Genomic DNA, 13,969 nt, shown 5'->3' on the forward strand with positions numbered 1-13,969 from the left:
ATGGAATCTCCTCACGTGTTTATTTCCTCACATTTCAGCTCACATGGTGTCTCCAATCTGAGTGGGAGGAGGAGGTGGGGCAAAACATCTTAGGGTTAAAATATAAATTAAAAGTACATCAAGAACAACAAATAAAGGAAGGGCTAAAGGATGAAGGGATGTACAGGAGAACTAAAAACAGCTGAATAAAAGCTTTAAAGATCAGTGTGAGAGAACAAGAATGAAAAGACAAAAAGTGAAGAGGAAAGAAAGATCAGATCCATGTCCTCCTGATACTATGACGAGATCAGACTCATCATTAATGTATGTTAGGATGAGGCCGTAAACACACACACTGGGTTGCATCACATCAGCAGTACATCTCTAACCCTAGGTGTTCATTCCATCACTTGGTCTGCCATGTTGAAAAGGTGAGTGTGTGAGACTGCACCAGTGCATTCTGGGTAATTAGTGCTCCTGGAGTTCAAGGTGAAGACCACTTGATGGAGTCAATGAGATCCAGTCAGATTTAAGAGGGAATCTGTTCACACACGAAGAGCATGTGTGTGTGTGTTAGACATTGCTGCAGGGACCCTCACTGTCATCACTGTCATTCCATAGTCTGTCCCCTTCACCACCACACACACTCCTGTGCACAGAGCTGAACACAGACAAAAACACACTTTATTCCGTTTACAGCATAATCTCTCTCAATCTCTTATACACACACACACACTCTTTCACACACATTTTATTCTGCTTATAGCATAATCTCTCTCTCTCACCGTGATGAGTCTGTCCGTCTTTGTGGATTTATGATCTGATTGGTCGAGCTGAAGGACACGATGTTCTCTTTAGCAGTAGCACCATCTCCCTACACACACACACACACACACACACACACACACACAGGTAAACAGACAGCAGCTCTGCCATGTTTTTAATCGAACAGTTTTTAAGGCGTGGAGAAACCTTAGCAGATCAGTGTGACTAATCACAACATTACCACAGAAGCTAATAGCTACAAATTTGCCTAAATATTGGAAGCCAAAATAAACTGTGCACTTTACTGAGTTAAATCGGTTCAGACCTGTTTAAAGGGTGCGTCCCAAATCGGCCTGAAGGCTCCGGTGGGGATTTTGCGTCGGTGTTGATCCGCACGTCGTCCTGTTCCTGTAACACACACTGCAGGAGGCAGAGGAGCAGCTCGGGGTATCTGCCAGCGTGTACACACACTCCCCTGTTTCTGCAAACCACCACCAGTGTAAGTGTGTGTGTACGACGGCTTTAACAGAACAGGAATCTCGCTGTCTTCCTCTTCATCTTCCTCCTCGTCCTCATCTTGTCTTCGAAGTTCCAGCGTATCATCTGGGCTGCATGTCGTTACAGACGAGTAATCAAACACCGAAGTGTCTCCCACGTCTGCATCCGTGTCCGCGTCATCAATGCGCTGAGGAAGAGCATAAGCGTCAGGGCGACACACTCTACCGTCCAAACCGGGGGAACCGCACAGACGTTCAGCCAAACCCGATGGGGACTTCAGGGTCGGGACAGCGGCTGAAAGGTCTCCTGGAGCTCCGAGATTGAGAAACGTTTTCTGAGGACGACGTGCAGGAACCGGACGGAAATCCCACATGCTGCTCTCCGTCCAGCCAGCAGCAGGCAGCGGCTCATACAAACACTCACGAGAGTTCCTGCAGAGACCAGAACATAAAATGTTGTGAAGTTGCCCTCCAAATTATCAGAAAATTAACAAAACCATATCAGTTCATTTGTGCACACAAAATAAACATTTGTGATCATTTAGTTCTTGAGAGATTATCTTTCTTCTTTACCCAGCCACTGTGGAGCCCGTGATCATTTCTCGTTCCGGGGGATTTACTAAAAGAGCAGAACTTAAGTGTTTCTGTTTATGTCTTGTGGAGCAGCTGTCAATAGACAACCTATGTAATGTTAGGAACATTTGAACAGTTTCTATTCTCTTTCGGATGGAGGTGTCACATCTGCTCAGCTTGTGTTCCAGACAACAACGATTAGGACAGAAGATGGCTCATGTCTGACCTCATTCCGTATTTAAGTTAAAGAGTCGAACAATTTCTGCATTTTACCAAATTCCGAACAGGAATTCCACACCGATACCTGCTGGTCACCTCATTGCAGATGTTCATCTGGAGTCTCGCTTGTGTATCTCCTGTAATCAGTCATGGGAGCCGCACAGCATCAAGCTCGTATCACTGGCAGTGCTGTGAATGTAAATGTCTGGACGTAGGAATCACTAAAGTACATCTGAGACAAGTCTACTGGCCTGGAACATAGATGCAGTATCATATAAGATTAATCTCTCAAAAACTAAATGAGCATAAATGTTTATTTTTCATGCACAAACTCATATGCTTTTGTTAATTTTCTAATCACATTGGGGCCAAGTCATGCAAATGAACATAAAGGCACCAAGCTGATCACATGGAGCACAGATGGGAGAATGATTTGTGGTGATGTGGACTGAGCTAGCTAGGGTTAACCTGTAAGTGTTAGCTAAACATGCTAGCAAACATCTGTTTATATTTATACTTATACAAATATACATATACATACACATATATATATATACATATATATATACATATATATATATAAAATTCATACGGTGATTTGCACATTTCGACTGGTACTGAGAATTTTGCAGGTGACTTTTTTAAAGGTGACTTGACATCTCCACCAATTAAGATTTTAAATAAAACTAGCAGAGTGTGTGTTTTTGTGCGTGCGTGTGTTGTATTACCGCAGTATTCCAGCAGGGGTCAGTTGGGGGCGTGGTGCTGTGAGGTGATGCGTTTCTCTTTGAAGTCCGTTGGCACGGTATTTGGTGAAGGCAGAGCGCACACACTCTTGGCTCTCAGCACAACACCTGCTACTGAGGCTAAAATTAACACACACACACAAACACACACACTTCCTTCTGAATTTACTGTGTGTAAATAAATACATCACATTAGTGCTGTAAACTCTGCTAAACACTCACACACACCAGTGATTAGCAGGTGATGTGCTAGCAGCAAAAGTGTAAACTCTGAGGTAAAATGCCAAGCCTGATGCTAGCATGCTAACAGCCTGGAGAACAACAGAGAGGACAGACTGACCCATTCACTGACTCCTCCACCTCGTCTGGTTGTCCCGCCCTTTCTCTCCATCTCCCTGTCCTCTCCAGGATCATGTGACATCGAGTGTAAAGGTTGTGTAGCACCTGATTGCTGCTGTGTAGCGAGCGCCAGTCTAAGTGTTCACTGCTCGAGCAGTTCAGCAGTGCCTAACAAACATACACACACACACACACACACACACACATGAGTGTGTATCAGAGTGGACTGGACCTGTGTGTGTGTAAGTAATACACACCTGTACAGTGTTCAGGTAGTTGTGTAGGCGTGTCACTGGTGCTAATAGTAGTGAGAGCAGTCTGAATTTCTCTCTTTCCTCCTGTAACATCATCATAAACACACAAACAGAACCCAACTACACACACTGAACTCTTAATCCTGTATAAATGAGAAAGCACTCATTATGTATTATGTACGTGTGTGTGTGTGTGTGTGTGTGTGTATACGTGTGTGTGTGTGAGCCTAGCCTTTGCGTTATGTGGTTTTTCACTTGGATCCCTGCTGAACTCTGTGGTCAGGATTGTTGCCAGAGCGGCTGTGTATCCGAGATACGCATCACAGAGTGCTGACTGTGGAGAAACACACAGACAAACACACACAAACATACACACCGTTAACAACAGGCCAGGGTGTAAAGGACAGAATGAGGTGTAATAGTTGGATCTGATGTACTTGAACGTAAACAGAGTTGTGTACATTGTCCTGTGTGGTAAGTTTGAGGAACACATCTCCCACCACAGGCTTCTGCTCATCAGTGTACAGCTTCTCCTGCAGACTGTTTCTGAACAGCAGGTGGCGCTGCAGCATCTCATCCACATGTCTGAAAAACACTTTACTAACACACACAGGGTAAAGAACATGTTCTGTGTGCTGCAAAATGGCAGACCCATAGTAATAAGGTTGAGACAATATGTAATGATGATAAAAGTGTGTATGTGTGTGAGTGTGTGTGTGTGTGTGTGTGTGTGTGTGTGTGTGTGTGTCTTACTTACTGTGTCTCAGTGTGACTGGAGGTTGGGTTTCTGTATTTCTCCTGAAGCAGGGTGAGTTTGGAGGAATAATCCCACTCAGACTTTAACAGTGAGATACTTACACACTGATATCTGCCTGAGGTAACACACACACACATACCTTTTATAAACACTTACTTTACATGCACACATTTATACACACACAGTATTCAAAGATATACAAAACACCATTTGAAATCATTACTAATACCAGAGGCTGACTATCTGGCAACGCATCACTATGAAAGCCACTACATATAGCTACAATAGCATTGTCTTGCTGCTGATTGGTGCTCACTTTGAGGGGCGTGGTCAGTGTGATTTACCTGTTTGTGTGCAGCTTGACGCTCCTTCAACTCTGAGACTGAAGTGAGAGCAAACTTCACCTGAAACACACACATCTAATATAAAATATTATCTCACGATCATATCTCATGCTACACTCATGGTGTTAACTGGGCCTACCTGAGTTATGTCCTGCCCACAGACCCTGCAGGTAACAATGCAGTAAAAGAGCGCCACCTGTTGTACAAAGGGGCGGAGCTATCTTCAACTCATTAACATCTTTAATTCCATTAGTGCTGCTGCTAACGTTCTTTACACCAGCACAGCTGTGGGCACTGTGGACACACACGCGCGCACACACACACTTAAAGCTGTCTGTAATTTTTAAAATGTTTTTATATGTATGAGTATATTTATTGGGATCATCTCTGATCCACACAATACACAAAACATGTCTTTTTCTGGCCTGGCCTCTCAAAAACCAAAGCTACTTGACCGATGTGGAACTGTGAGTGTTTTCTCCCATAATGTAGAACATACATAAGCAGTAGATGCATAATAATCATGAATAAATGAATACATAAATTAAATTACTGTAAAATTACTCCAAGTGAACACACCTGACTCTCTGTGCTCCTGTGTTACCGTTCGCCTGTTCTGACTTCACCTGTTCATCACACAGCTGACGGATCTGACAACGAATCTCCTCCAGTTCCTCCTGAACACAAACACACAGAGTGAATAAAGATTGAGTAAGATATATTGAGTAAAATATTTATATAAAGGTGGTGTACTGTAGTTTATCACAGTCATGTAGAGTGAGCAGGGCAATGTGAGATGGCATAAAGTTTCTAGGGTGTGAGACACATGCGTTCTGACAGGACTAAGCAACATGCATGAGATGTTCTACAGTGTGAACCTGGTGCTCATTACTGTCTCCACAGTGGAGGAGAGATCAGTGCAGAACCTCCTAATGTCAACAATCATCTCTTCTGGTTCATCTTTGTCCAGAGACTGAGAGTCTCTTACATCAGTCAGCTGTTGGTCTGATACACCAGTCTGTGCACTCAAGCTGTGTGTGTGTGTGTGTGTGTGTGTGTGTGTGTGTGTGTGTGTGTGTGTGTGTGTGTGTGTGTGTGTGTGTGTGTATGTGTGTGTGTGTATGCGTGTGTATGCGTGTGTATGCGTGTGTGTGCGTGTGTGTATGTGTGTGTGTTACCTTAAATGTGAGAACGAGTGTTTCCAGGTGTAGTGTACGTTTGTTACAGCCATGTCTTGCCTCCTCCAGCTGGTTCTGAAGCTCTGTGTCTCCGAGCTGAATCTGATTTAACTCCAGAAGAGCACGAGAGAACCCGGACCTGAGCTCCAACACCATTGCATGCAGCTACACACACACACACACACACACACACACACACACACACACACACACACACACACACAAATAGTATGTATGAGCCAGTATGGAGCTTCTAAGACACGTTCAAACTGTTGAACTGAGAATAATCCTCCACTGCAGGTTAGTGCCAATACTTACTTCAGAAAAACAGATGGACCAATCAGTGATTATAACTTACACACAGAGCTGATAAAGTGTACACTTTGTTTTAACTGTGTGTGTTACCTTTGAGATCTCCTTCACTAGTTCCCCCTCGTGAGACTTCATCCTATGTGGGAAAAAATACACACGAATAAAGCAACATAAACATAGGCATATGAGTTTGTAAACAAAACTCCATCACACTTCTTAATGAGAGAGACAATACACACACATACACACACACACACACCCTCTCTGTATTTAAGATGCTTCGATACACTTTGAACCAAGGCTTTGGTAGATTTAAATATCTGAAGGTCTGTGTGTGTGTGTGTGTGTGTGTGTGTGTGTGTGTGTGTGTGTGTGTGTGTGTGTGTGTGTGTGTGTGTGTGAGTGTGTGAGAGAGAGAGAGAGAGAGAGAGAGACCTGGAGCAGGTTGCCCTGCCAGCGAATCCCCTGGTGAAGGAAATGATTCTCGCCAAACAGCTCCACACCCTACAGCCGAGAGAGAGAGAGAGAGAGAGAGAGAGAGAGAGAGAGAGAGAGAGAGAGAGAGAGAGTGAGTCTAAGCCAAGGTAGTATACAGGAGGAAAAGCAGAAAAAAGATAGAAAATGTAAAAAGAGAAAAAGTTCATAGGAGAGTGTCATTATTTTATGTCTGTACTTTTGTGCATTTTTTATCAGGCCATAAAACTGAAAATGTAGACTAAATAAGGAAAAAATAAAAAAGAAGAGAAAAGAAATAAATGGAAGAGATATAAACATAACACTGAAAAACAGATGTACTGAGAAAAACATAAACACACACATGCACTCCTCTCATTAGCCCTCCATCATCACTGCACAAGCGCAACACAGACACGGTACTCACCACACCGGGGCTCGAGCTTCTGCCCTTCTGGTTTTCAGTCTAAATGCAGATCAAACAAACAAATAAACAAATAAATGGCATTAAATTATGAGCGAGAGAATAGAAACACTCAGAGAGGAGCAAAAACACAGCAGTGATGCTTCCAGTGTCACAAGCTGTCAGAAATATCTCTCTCTCTCTCTCTCTCTCTCTTCTCTCCCCACTCTCTCCCTCCCTCTCTCTCCCCCTCTCTTCTCTCCCCCCTCCCCCCTCTCCCCCTCTCTCTGTGTGTTATAAATAGCGTGTGTTTATTCCTATTTATAGATAAATATATATTCTGTACAAATATGATGCACAGATTAATGTATATTTACATTTACATCAATATGAGGTTATTATATAGATATCAACATACAAACAACAACGACAAAGTGCCAGATGAATATATAATTTATATTATATATTTACGTTAAACTAAATAAATATATAAATATATAAATATATAAACTATATATATAAATATATAAACTATATAAATATATAAACTATATAAATATATAAATATATAAACTATATATATAAATATATAAACTATATAAATATATAAACTATAAAACTGTACATTTATAATATATAAAACGCCAGATTTGGTTTCCGTAGTTTTCAGAACGGAAGCCGATACATGAAAAAAGTGACTGTACCCAACGCGTATGACGTCACGGTGGTGGTGGGGCAGCGTGCTCACTGATTGGCTGGGGTGGAGTCACGAGACTGGGAAGGGAAGAGGAAAGAAACAGATTGAGTAGCGCTGTGTGAATCTGCTGTAAAATGGTGAGCGACAATTAGGAGCATGTTAACTCAATTATTGTCTCTGATCTTCAGATAGTTCTCTTTTCTCGCACTGTGAGGAGTCAGGTGTGTGTGTGAGAGAGAGAGAGAGAGTGCGTGCGTGCGTGCGTAGGTGTGTGTATATGTGTGCGTGCGCGCGCGTGTGTGTAGGTTGGTATAGGTGGGTGTATATGTAGGTGTATGTGTGTGTGTGTGTGTGTGTGTGTAGGTTGGTATAGGTTGGTGTATATGTATGTGTGTGTGTGTGTGTGTGTAGGTTGGTATAGGTTGGTGTATATGTAGGTGTATGTGTGTGTGTGTGTGTGTGTGTGTGTGTGTGTGTGTGTAGGTTGGTATAGGTTGGTGTATATGTATGTGTGTGTGTGTGTGTAGGTTGGTATAGGTGGGTGTATATGTAGGTATGTGTATATGTGTGTGTGTGTGTGTGTGTGTGTGTGTGTGTGTGTGTGTGTAGGTTGGTATAGGTGGGTGTATATGTAGGTGTATGTGTATGTGTATATGTGTGTGTGTGTGTGTGTGTGTGTGTGTGTGTGTGTGTGTGTGTGTGTGAGTTGAGATTTTGATGTGCTGGTACATGCCAGAGCAGAGCTGGAGGAATGAGGGACATGAACCTAAGTGTAAACTCTTCTCTATGAACGCGAGTTTTATTTGTTAGATGTTGTCATGGTGATATGAGTATATTCGACTTGCGGCATCTTATATTTCCTTTCCTGTTCATATTAAATATTAACTCTTGATTCTGCACTTATTTGTTTCGGTTTTTATGCGTATGATTTGAATTACAGCACAGACAAATTAAATTAATTCAGTGAAAGCTCGTCCACACAGTGGCGCTGTTAAAGGAAAATTTTATCATACAAAAGATGCAAGGTGGTGCAATAACACATCCACCTTAACTGGGTGTTCAGATCATAACACTACTCTGTGTGTGTGTGTGTGTGTGTGTGTGTGTGTGTGTGTGTGTGTGTGTGTGTGTGAGAAGAGTGAGTCTTTAGTTGTGTGTGAGGTGGATGGAGACCTTGTGAAGAAGCTGAGGGATTTCCGCTTCAGGAAAGAGACCAGTAACGCTGCCATCATCAGTGAGTTATACTCAACTTGTGCTGCAGCTCTTTGGCATTTACATTTAGCACATATAATAATCACACACACTATAATAATCACACACACACTATAATAATCACACACACGCTATAATAATCACACACACGCTATAATAATCACACACACTATAATAATCACACACACACTATAATAATCACACACGCTATAATAATCACACACGCTATAATAATCACACACACGCTATGATAATCACACACACGCTATGATAATCACACACGCTATAATAATCACACACACGCTATGATAATCACACACACGCTATGATAATCACACACACGCTATGATAATCACACACACGCTATGATAATCACACACACGCTATGATAATCACACACACGCTATGATAATCACACACACGCTATGATAATCAACCACACGCTATGATAATCACACACGCTATAATAATCTCACACACGCTATAATAATCTCACACACGCTATAATAATCTCACACACGCTATAATAATCACACACACGCTATAATAATCACACACGCGCTATAATAATCACACACGCGCTATAATAATCACACACGCGCTATAATAATCACACACGCGCTATAATAATCACACACGCGCTATAATAATCACACACACACGCTATAATAATCACACACACGCGCTATAATAATCACACGCGCTATAATAATCACACACGCTATAATAATCACACGCACGCTAAAATAATCACACGCACGCTATAATAATCACACGCACGCTATAATAATCACACGCACGCTATAATAATCACACACACACACACACTATAATAATCACACACACACACACTATAATAATCACACACACACTATAATAATCACACACACGCTATAATAATCACACACACGCTATAATAATCACACACACGCTATAATAATCACACACACGCTATAATAATCACACACACGCTATGATAATCACACACACGCTATGATAATCACACACACGCTATGATAATCACACACACGCTATGATAATCACACACACGCTATGATAATCACACACACGCTATGATAATCACACACACGCTATGATAATCACACACACGCTATAATAATCACACACACGCTATAATAATCACACACACGCTATAATAATAACACACACGCTATAATAATCACACACACTATAATAATCACACACACTATAATAATAACACGCACACACACACACACACACTAATAATCACACACACACTATAATAATCACACACACTATAATAATAATCACACACACTATAATAATAATAACACACACACACACTAATAATCACACATTTTCTATAATAATCACTTATTTTTCTGTTGCAGTGAAGATTGATAAAGATCGACAGCTTGTGGTCTTGGATGAGGAATATGAAGTAAGTGTGTGTGTGTGTGTGTGTGTGTGTGTGTGTGTGTGTGTGTGTGTGTGTGATGACATTAATACAAGTACCTGCAGTAGATTTTTAAATATTTGGACTTTTATACATTTGAAATGAAATGTTATGTCATAAAGGTGTGTGCGTCTGTGTGTGTGCGCGTCTGTGTGTGTGTGTGTGTGTGTGTGTGTGTGTGTGTGTGTGTGTGTGTGTGTGTGTGTGTGCATGTGTGTGTGCATGCAAATGTGTGTGTGTGTGTGTGCGTGCAAATGTGTGTGTGCATGCAATTGTAGGACATTTCTCCTGATGAACTGAAGGATGAACTGCCGGAGAGACAGCCTAGATATCCTTTCTTATCCCCTCTCTCTCTCTCTCTCTCTCTCTCTCTCTCACACACACACACTCTCTCTCTCTCTCGCTCTCTCACCCTCTCACACACACACACACACATCTGTGCAGTGGATCCTTAACATGAACACATTTGTAGTATACAGTTATAAATATCAACATGATGATGGACGAGTGTCGTATCCCCTCTGCTTTATTTTCTCCAGCCCAGTTGGTAAAAAAACACACGCACACTACACACTCCGACTCATGCACACACACACACACACACACACACTAATGCTAATGCTGCTACATGTCTTTGATTGTGTGTGTGCCTGTCAGGCTGTAAACCAGAGCAGCAGATGATGTACGCTGGAAGTAAAAACAAACTGGTTCAGACTGTGGAACTCACCAAGGTTAGTGCAACAACACAGACTCACACTTGTACTAACTTCCTTCAGCTGCTGTGTTGCAGTCTAACAGTGTGATTTAGTTTATTTGTTTATTGTGGATGATGATATTTTAGTAAGAACAGGGATCTGAAGATGTTGGGTAGCATTGAGAACAGATTCGGGACCTGTATGAATAAAGATGATGAAGCTGTGTGTGTATATTCTCTGATCTGTGTGTGTGTGTGTGTGTGCGTGCGTGCGTGCGTGCGTGCGTGCGTGTGTGTGTGTGTGTGTGTGTGTGTGCGTGCGCGCGTGCGTGTGTGTGTGTGTGTGTGTGCGTGCGCGCGCAGGTGTTTGAGATCAGAAACACAGAGGATCTGACAGAGGAGTGGCTAAGGGAGAAACTCGGCTTCTTTCGTTAAAAAAACGTCCAATCCTATTGCTGCAATGATGAACACAAGGCTTTATGTCGCCTCAGAGAGGAAACCATCATCCATTTAACACTAACCCGTGTTTGTCTGTGTGTGTGTTTGTGTGTTTTTATAAAGAATCCTACGCAGATAACAGAATTTGACTGACCACACTTCCACATGTCATACAAACACCTAAAATTTCATAAATCTTTCACATTTTCATTTTGTTTTTTAGGAAAAGTTTAAACATTGCATTCCACATGTGAGCAGAGAGTGATAAACAAACTGATGTAGGTTCTTGTGTTAGTCACAGTTCTCTCAATAACATCACTGACTGAAGACGTACGTCTGTGTCCCAAACACTAGTTGCTCGTTACACGTAGAAAGAAAGAAGAAACCTAACCCTCACACTGACACTCGTATCAGTATTGGAATCTCCGACGCTGGCAGTGCACTTTGGTACAGAGTGAATATGCACCATGTGAACTCCAACAGCAGATAACCATCAAATATGAGTACTTTAGTTTGGGACACAGCCGAAGAAACCGAAAGCAAAGAGAAGTGTGTGTGTGCACGTGAAAACGTAAAAAAACCGCTTGGTAAAAAAAAGCACTGCAGGTTTTGGCCAATCAGAATGCACAATACTTCACTACACTAGGGACATTTAACATGAGCCAATATCTAAGATGTTAGAGCAAATTACAGAAATAATTACACTAAGAAAAGTGGGAGACACTTGAGAGCTCGTGACACTAGACATTGAGGAAGAAAATAAGGAACATTTGAGAGCTGGGGAAAGTAAATCAGCAAGAATAAAGGAAGAAATGTAAAGGACATGTAAGATGTTGTGAGGAAGTGGATATGAAAGTGATTTGTTGTATACCTTTGGACTAAAATGCCCCCTCAGTTCCCAAGAGCCCTAGCATTGTTCCCTTCCTTTTAGTGCCCTTTATTACAACCTGAGAGAAGAGATTGAATCACACCCCCTTGTTATTAAGGTGAGTGATAGGGTTGCAGAATTACTGATCGGATCCAATCCTGTGTCACTCTGATGTGATATGATTTACCTTCCCAGTTTATCATAGATAGCACAGACAGGCTACATGAACACTGGAAGTCTGACCACAGGCTGCAACTGCAGTGTTTGGGATGGAGCCAAGATTTGGTGCACTGTGTTAGTGTAGCGGATCAGATTTATCCATTACATTCCAGATAGATCACATGTACTGTTCATTATCTCTTGTGATGCTAAATATGATTACTGAGATATGCAGGTCTACAGCATTAGTATTCATATGGTTATAGCACAGTTATAACACTAATTATACACCACATTCCAGCTCATCTGACTAAACACAGGCATTTAAATCATCCTCGGCTGTCTCTGTGTCTCTCTCTCTGTCTCTGTGTCTCTCTCGCACTCTCTCTCTCTGTGTCTCTGTCTCTGTGTCTCTCTCGCACTCTCTCTTTGTCTCTGTCTCTCTGTATCTGTGTCTCTGTATCTGTGTCTCTGTGTCTCTCTTGCACTCTCTCTGTCTGTGTCTCTCTCTCTGTCTCTGTGTCTCTCTTGCACTCTCTGTCTCTCTTCCTCAGTCTCTCCCTGTGTCACTCTCTGTCTCTCTCTCTCTGTGTCTCTCTCTCTCTGTGTCTCTCTCGCACTCTCTCTGTCTGTGTCTCTCTCTGTGTCTCTCTCGCACTCTCTCTCTCTCTGTCTCTCTTCCTCAGTCTCTCCCTGTGTCACTCTCTGTCTCTCTCTCTCTGTGTCTCTCTCTCTGTGTCTCTCTCGCACTCTCTCTGTCTGTGTCTCTCTCTGTGTCTCTCTCGCACTCTCTCTCTCTCTCTGTCTCTCTTCCTCAGTCTCCCTGTCTCTCTCTCTCTCTCTCTCTCTCTCTCTCTCTCTCTGTGTGTCTCTCGCACTCTCTCTCACTCACACACAGTATCGTTTCTGTCTGATCCAGTCAATAAAATATCCTCTTTATATAATGAACCATACAATGATGTCAGTCTTAAAACCTGTGAATGTTTAGATTCAAAGAAAATAGCGTGTGTTTTTTACCTTGCAGGTGTTTTGGGTTTTAAGTGTTGTGATGTTTAGAATATTTCAGTCTTTGGCTTGTGAATATTTGTACTTTTCCATGGTTTCTACAATGTCTTATGTATCCACTGTTCCCAATAAAATTACAGCTCATGACAAACTCGTGCTGGAGGATTTATTAACACTTCCTCCATCTTTGTCTTTCTTCACTGGGATTTTAGCTGTACATCTGTTCTTAAAGATTATTCAAAGGGATTTATGTGTCTTAAATATTATTAAATATCACCAGGCCCAGTCTGAAAGTTCAGGGTGGAGGATGATGGGTATTATAAACTATTCATCACTTAAACTTTTGTGTAAACACAAAAAAAAGGAAAAAACACCATCCCCACCTTCCAGCTGGGAGAACAGGAAGTATCCCAGGCTTTGGGGTTAGGGATTAGGGTTACCCTGGGGTTAGGGATTAGGGTTACCCTGGGGTTAGTGATTAGGGTTACCCTGGGGTTAGGGATTAGGGTTACACTGGGGTTAGGGTTACCCTGGGGTTAGGGATTAGGGTTACACTGGGGTTAGGGATTAGGGTTACCTTGGGGTTATGGGTTAGGGTTACCCTGGGGTTAGGGATTAGGGTTACCTTGGGGTTATGGG

At 42.1% G+C, this 13,969-nt stretch overlaps 2 protein-coding genes across 7 annotated transcripts; one reads left to right on the top strand and one right to left on the bottom strand.

Annotated features, from left to right (window-relative positions):
* Nucleotides 1-13: 13 nt before the first annotated feature.
* Nucleotides 14-7,557, bottom strand: LOC113635278. Of its 5 annotated transcripts, none has more exons than XM_027134603.2 (17): nt 7,524-7,557; nt 6,844-6,882; nt 6,399-6,467; nt 6,057-6,099; nt 5,652-5,816; nt 5,053-5,150; nt 4,613-4,767; nt 4,474-4,533; nt 4,130-4,244; nt 3,810-3,972; nt 3,605-3,706; nt 3,376-3,456; nt 3,120-3,286; nt 2,762-2,899; nt 1,070-1,673; nt 765-853; nt 14-640 (listed from the first exon to the last, which is right to left on the bottom strand). In XM_027134603.2, the coding sequence occupies exons 4-17, from the start codon at nt 6,096-6,098 to the stop codon at nt 553-555; spliced, it is 2,067 nt and encodes a 688-aa protein (XP_026990404.1). In that variant the 5' UTR covers nt 6,099; nt 6,399-6,467; nt 6,844-6,882; nt 7,524-7,557; the 3' UTR covers nt 14-552. The 5 variants fall into 5 exon arrangements, with proteins under 5 accessions (XP_026990404.1, XP_047668924.1, XP_047668927.1 ...); XM_047812971.1 differs by lacking the exon at nt 7,524-7,557 and adding an exon at nt 7,445-7,487 and having other exon boundaries at nt 16-640; XM_047812968.1 differs by lacking the exons at nt 6,844-6,882; nt 7,524-7,557 and adding an exon at nt 7,445-7,463 and having other exon boundaries at nt 15-640.
* gmfb (glia maturation factor, beta) lies at nt 7,526-12,326 on the top strand. Of its 2 annotated transcripts, none has more exons than XM_027134605.2 (7): nt 7,526-7,653; nt 8,654-8,750; nt 10,102-10,151; nt 10,445-10,494; nt 10,631-10,713; nt 10,824-10,897; nt 11,224-12,326. In XM_027134605.2, exons 1-7 carry the CDS (start codon nt 7,651-7,653, stop codon nt 11,293-11,295), a joined length of 429 nt encoding a protein of 142 aa, XP_026990406.1. In that variant the 5' UTR covers nt 7,526-7,650; the 3' UTR covers nt 11,296-12,326. The 2 variants fall into 2 exon arrangements, with proteins under 2 accessions (XP_026990406.1, XP_047668928.1); XM_047812972.1 differs by lacking the exon at nt 7,526-7,653 and adding an exon at nt 7,666-7,737.
* The last annotated feature ends 1,643 nt before the right edge of the window (nt 12,327-13,969 follow it).

The sequence above is a fragment of the Tachysurus fulvidraco genome, chromosome 4 (assembly GCF_022655615.1).
Source record: "Tachysurus fulvidraco isolate hzauxx_2018 chromosome 4, HZAU_PFXX_2.0, whole genome shotgun sequence".
Lineage (NCBI taxonomy): Eukaryota > Metazoa > Chordata > Actinopteri > Siluriformes > Bagridae > Tachysurus > Tachysurus fulvidraco.

Coding starts and splice junctions, on each gene's coding strand:
- gmfb (XM_027134605.2), top strand. Junction 10,495..10,630: donor CTGCCGGAGAGACAGCCTAG/ATATCCTTTCTT, acceptor TAACATGAACAC/ATTTGTAGTATACAGTTATA. Junction 10,898..11,223: donor AGACTGTGGAACTCACCAAG/GTTAGTGCAACA, acceptor GTGCGCGCGCAG/GTGTTTGAGATCAGAAACAC.
- LOC113635278 (XM_047812968.1), bottom strand. Junction 4,768..5,052: donor ACAGGAGCACAGAGAGTCAG/GTGTGTTCACTT, acceptor GTGTGTCCACAG/TGCCCACAGCTGTGCTGGTG. Junction 1,674..2,761: donor ACCCCTGCTGGAATACTGCG/GTAATACAACAC, acceptor TGGTCTCTGCAG/GAACTCTCGTGAGTGTTTGT.